This window comes from Cydia strobilella, chromosome 19 (genome assembly GCF_947568885.1).
Source record: "Cydia strobilella chromosome 19, ilCydStro3.1, whole genome shotgun sequence".
Lineage (NCBI taxonomy): Eukaryota > Metazoa > Arthropoda > Insecta > Lepidoptera > Tortricidae > Cydia > Cydia strobilella.
This window is the reverse complement of record NC_086059.1, coordinates 12,578,128-12,586,318: the sequence shown is the minus strand read 5'-3', so window position 1 is coordinate 12,586,318 and position 8,191 is coordinate 12,578,128. Positions and strand designations below refer to the sequence as shown.

At 36.5% G+C, this 8,191-nt stretch overlaps 1 protein-coding gene across 1 annotated transcript; it reads right to left on the bottom strand.

Annotated features, from left to right (window-relative positions):
* Positions 1 to 223: 223 nt before the first annotated feature.
* On the bottom strand, positions 224 to 1,581 carry LOC134749895 (uncharacterized). The gene is made up of 2 exons (XM_063684897.1): positions 1,440 to 1,581; positions 224 to 1,332 (listed from the first exon to the last, which is right to left on the bottom strand). The coding sequence occupies exons 1-2, from the start codon at positions 1,520 to 1,522 to the stop codon at positions 405 to 407; spliced, it is 1,011 nt and encodes a 336-aa protein (XP_063540967.1). The 5' UTR covers positions 1,523 to 1,581; the 3' UTR covers positions 224 to 404.
* Positions 1,582 to 8,191: the final 6,610 nt, after the last annotated feature.

Below are 8,191 nucleotides of genomic sequence, written 5' to 3'. Positions count from 1 at the left end.
AACTATGGGTCTGAGCGACATGGCCACTATAATATGGCCCTCTATACCTTTTTTTGGGCATTTATTTCCTGGCCTACATATCTGAGATGACATCAGCGAAAAGTAACCTAAAACCCGTTCCGCCGCCCTGCTAAAATACTTTCTTCAGCTTCCGATGATTTTTTTGCCCACGCTAATGACTGCATGAAATATTAAAGTAATAAAAAATTGTAAACGACAAAATTATTTATTATAAAAATCATTAGTAATTATTTTGACTTGTGGCACAATCATTTCCTAATAACAACCTTTATTTTCTTATTTATTAAGGTTTAAGGAATATATTAGCAACTACCTATCTAATGAAATATCACAATCAGTAAATACAAAACAATAGTTCTGTTTACATTTACATTCTCTTAAAACTATCCTGGTTTACTTCTCTTTTCTTTTATGTTAACATTATCGTCAATTTCATCAATGTCAGCATTATATCCTGGTTTAGTTCTCTTTTCCTTTATGTTAACATTATCGTCAGTGTCATCAATGTCATCATCATCAAGTTCACGTTTAATGCTGGTACCTGATGTTGTGGCTTCTTCAACACAGAAATATGGCAAACTCATTTTTACTTTAAACGTTATTTTACGTCCATCCATAAGTGATTCCGAATGTTGCCCATTTTTTTGACGTTCTGTCAACGCCGTCACAATATCGTCCAATACTAGTGCATTCTCTTCAGTTTTTATTTCTGTCCTATTGTTACTTTCACTGACTTTGTCACATGATTGTATATCTGGAAGTTTCGGTGCTGTATGTCTCGTTTGCAGTTTTTGAACAGCTATCGTAGGTAATGTGGGTATATTCTTTCTAAAATTCCTTAGTTTAGGAGCTTGAGGTGTTTCAACGGGCTTTGCAGTTTTAAAAATGTCCCCTGCTGGAGCTATGTATCCGGTTCTAGGCGTGTTAGTTGAAACAATCGGCGCGGGTTTGTTTAAGTGTTTAGAAGCAACATTATGTTGTGTAGGGGAGTAGTAAGCTGTGGGCTGTATGTCAATAATGTCTATAGAGGTTCTACTTAGTTTACGCATCATCAGATCTGTCGTCGATGTACCTTTGCTAAGTTGATTCTCAACCAGATCTGCCGTTGAAGTGCTTTTCTCCTCAGTGTTAGTGTTTTGATCTGTACTTGTCCCTTTGCTTACAATGTGAAGGACTGGTATACCTTTGTCTATGTTGCGCCTGGAGATGTGTGCCTCGCAGACGTAGTAAAAATCTAGCAGGTTGCGTCTGTCTTCGTTGAGGTCGGCGAGGATGTCTGGGCGATTTAGAGCTCGTAACCATTCTTTCGCTCTAAAAAAACAGTTAGTTTTCCATATCAACTTAATTTACACAATTAGAGATAGACTTATAGGTATATATGTAATAAGTACCTACATTATGCACAAGGTGAATCTTACCGTTGCTTACACGCGGGGAAATTGAAGAATCTGATTCCGGGACCGCTCTTTGCTTTGCAACCGTACGCGCAGCAACGTTTCATTATTTTACGTAAATTTTTATTTCGAGCGAACTTTACATCCGCTCACGGAGGTAGCTGGGCGCGGAATGGCGTTCAGTTTTACTCTTCACTCGCAACGTTTCAACCAATCGAAATCGTCGTGTGATAAAAGAGTAACTGCCAACTTAAATTCACAAGAATGTCGTCTTTATAACACCGTGATAAGGTTCAAATTGAAACGAACGGCATGAAGTTGTAAAACATTCCGTATCTAAACGGCCGGGCCAAAGTTCTGGTAGACGTAGGACGCTCAATACAACTTGATACTTGAACGGTGCTTTAATCTTACAATTAGATTATCATTTCATTTTCAATGAGCGAATGTAACAAAAACATTGAAAATACTGATTTACTTATTAATTGGTCATTCTAATTAATCCAGCTTACTGCTTAATCTCGGGTCCAGAATAAAATGCTATTAATATTTAGTATTAATCCTTATATTTTAAATCAATTAGAGTTTATTTTATTTACCAGGGTGCTTGCTGTCTCAATTATATTTTTACATAGGTAATTATCATTATTTTAAACGGTAGTCACTTTATTATAATTTTAGATACGAGCTTATTCAGAATGTAGTAAGTAATCGAATTTAAAGAATTTGAGTTTTAATGTAGTAAGTAGGTAATTACGAAATACATTCTACAACAATTGTTACACCTAAAATGTTAATAAAGTTAAATGATTTTTAGGGTTCCTTAGTCACCTAGGAACCCTTAGTTTCGCCCTGTCCGTCCGCGCCCGAGGCTTTGCTCCGTGACCGTTAGTGCTAGAAAGCTGTAATTTGACATGGATATATAAATCAACCATAACGACAAGGTGGTCAATTAAAAAAAAATTGAAAAAAAAGTCCTCACCTACTCGTAAAGTGGGGATATTTTTTTGGCTATAAATGTATGATTTGGGTTGTCGTTGGATATCTTTTAAAACTGATAGGGGTCTTAAACGATTATATGTGCCATTTTCAACCAAAAGGGTACTTATTGTCTCTTGTCAGTAAGGAGTTATTTCCATATGGCTTCAATTAGAAATCAACCTTATCGACAAGCGACAATGTGGTACCTTTTGGTTGAAACGTCACATATTTTGATAAAGTGAATAATTTTGGATATAGGTAATTAACTGAACTGAACATGGCCCGACATGATCTTGGCCGGTTTTTTAAACTGTTGTTAGACGGACTAACATAAACCGTATTTATATATAGTAGTGTGACTACTTAAAAACCTTCTTGAGCTTACCGTGGGACTTAGAAGAATGTCCCTATAATATTTATTAAAAAAGAAAATAAAAAGAAAAAAAAGAACAAATAAAAAATATTTTATAAAATAATTTGATTTGTTCCGTACTGTACTGTACTGTGCGATTCTCGTATGCCAATAAAAATCAAGGGTAACGTCTACAAAAGGGCAGTAAGACCAGCCTTGTTGTATGGTTCGGAGTGTTGGCCGATGAGGAAGACTGACGAACAAAAAATCCACACTACGCAAATGAATATGCTGCGTTGGTCCGGAGGAGTATCAAGAATGGATAAAATAAGGAACCAGTATATCCTGGGTACTTTTAAGGTTGCAAAGGTTCAAGAAAAACTAAGAGAGAACCGCATGCGCTGGTGCGGACATGTAATGAGGCGGGATGATAGCCACATGACTAAAAGAGTTCTCAAAATAGAAGAAGGAAAAAGAGGGCGAGGACGACCACCAATCACCTGGATGCAAACCCTAAAAAACGATATGAAGGAAAGCAGTACAACAGAGGAGACAACCCACGATCGTGCGATGTGGCGCAGGATTACTAGGAGGGCTGACCCCAAATAAACTGGGATAATAGCCAGGACAAAGAAGAAGAAGAATTTGATTTGTTCCCAAAGTTGTGTAACGTAAACCGTTCAATAATATGACAAAATGTTCTATAAATAAAGCTAACAAACGCATTATTTAGGTTTTTTTTGTAAACAAACTTTTCGACTTTTCAAAGATCAAATTATGTCGGCCGCACTACACAGTACACAGTCTACACTCCACACGGATAGCGAAGTGCTGTGTTTAAATTTGAACCATATAGCGTGAGACATAAATATGAATATTGTACGAAAGTTATAGGTGCTTCTACACGACGAGTTGCATACCATGTTCTTTTTGAATACCACGTGCGTGGTAAACAAACGTACAGCCAACCAAATGTTAAGGCTATGGTTGCCTGTAATTACTGATTATTACCAAGACGTCACATGCCGTTAAAAACCGGCCAAGTGCAAGTCGGACAGTCGCGCACGAAGGGTTCCGTGCCATTACGCAAAAAAAACACCAAAAAAAACACGTTTGTTGTATGGGAGCCCCACTTAAATATTTATTTAATTCTGTTTTTAGCATTTGTTGTTATAGCGGCAACAGAAATACATCATCTGTGAAAATTTCAACTGTCTAGCTATCACCGTTCAAGAGATACAGCCTCGTGACAGACGGACAGACAAACAGACAGCAGTCTTAGTAATAGGGGTTTTTACCCTTTGGGTACGGAACCCTAAAAATATGTTGGTGTAAAACTGTTTGATATTTGTTATGGAATAAAGAACAAAAATTATGAACGATCTTTTAGAACGAGAACAGCACAACTACAGTGGCAAAAAAGAGTAGAAATTAAAAAGTAGCAACACTGTAGTGTCGTCCCTTTCAAATCAATCTTAAGAAAAACGGGACGACGCTACAGTGTTGCCACTTTATAATTTCTACTCTTTTTCGCCAGAATGTAACCTAGAATTTGATAGAAGACGCAATCTCATTTCACACTAATTTTAACGCGTGACTTTGACAAATAGGTACAAGATTTCATTCACATAACAAATACACCTATAAATACTTACTACTCCATCGCAAAACGTAGCTAGTTATACGTATACCCAGGCGTTATCACTAATGTTATCACGGCACGTCGGGATCGATCGGCGCGACGTTGCCGCTCCGTGCGTATTATTATTTTGTTGGCAGTTGCGTCACCGTTTTTTAACCATTGTCTGTTCTTCATTAATCACAGTGTTGGCGCATTGTTTTTGAGTCCGGTTAATTTGTTAGTTAATATAAACTCGTTTTTTTTTTAGTTTGGAGGATGTACGACCGAAATAAGTACCTACTACCTACATGAAAAATCTTAAATCTCCAAGGTTGCAAAGCTAAAAAACTACCAAATTTTATTCCTTAATCGAAACGCATAAGTGTATAGTTGGTCAAACGAGATTGGCAGTAAATAAGAACTAAAAACTATACCTACTCATCCTTTTTTTGGGTGCTAGTACTAGTGTAAGACAAAGATAGTATGATTATCTCTGTCTCATTTATGAGACAGTCCTTTGACAAACTATATTTTCGGTCTACTTAAATAGGTACGTGCGTAGATTCAAAATTTTCGATGTCCTTTATAACGGACTCAATTTTGTACTCTGCATAGTCTGCATTGAATGTCCTTTATAATGAACACTACTCGGCGTAGTAGATTTAAGCTTTTTTCTAGACTGAAATCAATGTGTTAGCCCTGGGCTTTTATGATTTAAATACCTACTCAAGTACTCATACAGGTTGGTCCAAAATTCGTTGACATAGATTTTTTACTTCAAACTTCAACATTTATTCAGCAAACAGGCCACAAGGGCACTTACACGAATGAGGGCTAACGCGTATGAATTCGCCGCTAGGGGCGCTAGTGTAGATGGTGGTCTTTTCCATAGTTCGAAATGTCACTTGTCACTTCAGTGACTGACAGCTGTTCTATAGTCTTTTGGACCACCATCAACAGAGGCGCCAACTGGTGAGCAAAGAAACGATAGCCCTCTTACACGTCAACATGAAATATACAAACAAGCAAAAAAAAAACATGCGTACTATGCATGCATCTTGTTGATCTTTTAACACGTATTTGCGTTTGTGTATCAAAGCCAAAGGAGATTATTTTGAATTTGTTTCAGTTATACGATTGTACAATCTGGCAAAAAAGAGTAGAAAGTAAAAAGTGGCAACACTGTAGTGTCGCCCTTTCAAATCAAACTTAGAAAAACGGGACGACACTACAACTGTTGCAACTTTTTAATTATTACTCTTTTTTGCCAGACATTTAAATTTTTAATAAAATTTTGTAAAAGACGGTTAAGTAAGAAAAATTATTCCTTAAAATTTTTTGTTAACGTAATGTGGGATGTAGCTAAATGTCTAGTTGGGTTTGTCTTGAGTCACCTTCCCCTTTTGTACCGTTATCTGCAGAGAGCTTGATATTTTTATTATCCCGAGATATCTGTAGATAACGCCGCTATCGGCCTTTACTGCCTTTTCTGAGCACATTGTCTTTTATGGCTGCCACTGATTGTGCTATTTTCAACCAAAAGGGTACTTATTGTCGCTTGTCAGTAAGGCGTTATTTCCATATAGCTTCAATTAGAAATCAACCTTATCAACAAGCGACAATGTGGTACCCTGATACCTTTTGGTTGAAAACGTCACAATTTTCTTCCTCTTTTACTTATACAAACAGACTTTGTTGTTTCATCCTTGGCCAAATAGATGTTTTCTTCTCAAGAAATTTTATGAATAGGGAGCGTCCATTAATCACGTCATACGAAGTATGGGGGGGGGGGCGTCAGGGCAATATGACGTGTTTTTTTTTTCTTATATTGGGCCAAGCCTAAAAGTGTAATAAGCAGTCAGTTTGTTGAAAACTAGCCAAAATCGTATGACGTGATTAATGGATGGCCACTTTATGCACGAATCACGAGTTTTTATAACACATCGGTGGCTTGATGGTAAGCGATCACCGTAGGCTATCGTCGACTTAAAAATGTACACTCCTAATATTGTCTTCGGTTACCGCGATAGTTACTCATGAAACCCGTTGACCACGAACGCTGTAAAGAGTTCGAAACGTCGGGATGTATTATAAATTCAATATACGCGATATAATCCGTTTTCATAGTTTTATTTAATGTACACTCCTCTTTTGAAGAACCCCATTACTGTATCCCCAGCAAACGTAGATGCATATTTTAAAACGGTACCTATCTGGTTAGGCATTTAAGGCATTTTAAGGTGCGGCTTCTGCACGAAAATTAAATTCTGTTAGCTAATTTCTAAAAATGCCACATAAAACCGGTATTTGTTTTATTGACAATTTCAGCGTGGCACTTATAACATACCTATTTTATGGTGAATTGGTGAACTAGTACCTAAATGTTGTAAATGATCTTGAAGACATCATATTTATGTACAACTACATACCTAACCTTCCCATTTTATTTGCTGTTAATCTAAACTTTGTAATGATCAACCCTTTCACCCTTTTAATAATTATTAACACGCCGACAAAGTTTATTAATTACCTGGTCCAAGGTCATCGTTCCTGCGCGATTCGTCGAATAAATAGAGAAATAGCTCCTACCGTACACCACGATGCCGCGAGCCGTTCTATCGATCGCCACTTTCGCGCGACGTTGCCAGCTCGCACGCACCGCCACGGACTATTTAGAAAGATTATGACAAGTGTCAATGTAGTGAATGTTCTAGGATGCCTGTCAGAGGCTAGCGTCATTTTTGTTTTTGTTTTGACGGCATATAAATCATACAATAAAAGTTAGACGTTTTAAAATGTGAAAGTACTAAAGTGGAAAGCGTTTTAGTGATCCGTTGAATACACTTACCAAACCTTACTGATGATGAAACTTGACAATTTCTTTGAAATGCGCATTAATCGATCAAGAATTCTATTTTTTTGTGCGTAGTTTTTTTGCGATACATGAGGATGAGTCAATCGCGGATGTGGAAGCGCGTTTGTTGCTACAAATGCTACACCTTTAATGCCACGAGTGTATTAACTGAACTGACTCATTATAAGAATTCTTCATAGTATTCTTACATTTCTTCCGCACATGTAAGTTATTAATACGTCAGTCACACGACTCACACGAGGTCTTTATAGTTTTGTAAGAATTGCAAGATAGGTTTTAAATGCTATGTAATGTATAGTATAGGTAATTACTAAGGTACAAATACTTACATTTTAAGTACTCTTCCAGTTTTATCTATGACGTAGGTTACGATGTGGTATGAACTCTGAATCATGTTGCATTTAGACGGTGGTAAACAACAAACATATTATATGACACATAGTAGGTGAAACAGTAGAATGGATTGGATTTATGTGATCTTGATGGATGTTTCCTGTACGAGTTTGTCACCGTCATGTAGGATCATGTCATGTAAACTGTCACTGTGGAGTACAATTATTATGCAAAAATTCCCCAAGTATTTGGTATACCAATTACGTTTACGTTTGTTACTTTTCTGAGATTTAGAGGAACAATTTAGCTGGGATACTATATGTTACTCTAAGCTTCGCGTTATATGAGCTTGCATATGTTTATCAAGCTAAATATACAGTAAAAGTTTTCTGTAAAACCGGAACACTGTTTTTTGATTACATTATTTAGACTAATTTATTTAAATTTGTTAGATTTTATAAATACCTAGTTTAGAAGGGAAACAACGGTGTAGGTGGTTAGATATCTATAAGTTTTCTAAATTTGTATTGTAGCATAAAGAAAACGAATATTTTAATAAACTTATCTTTATTGGAATGAGACATAAAGCTATAAGTATTTACATTACAAAAACT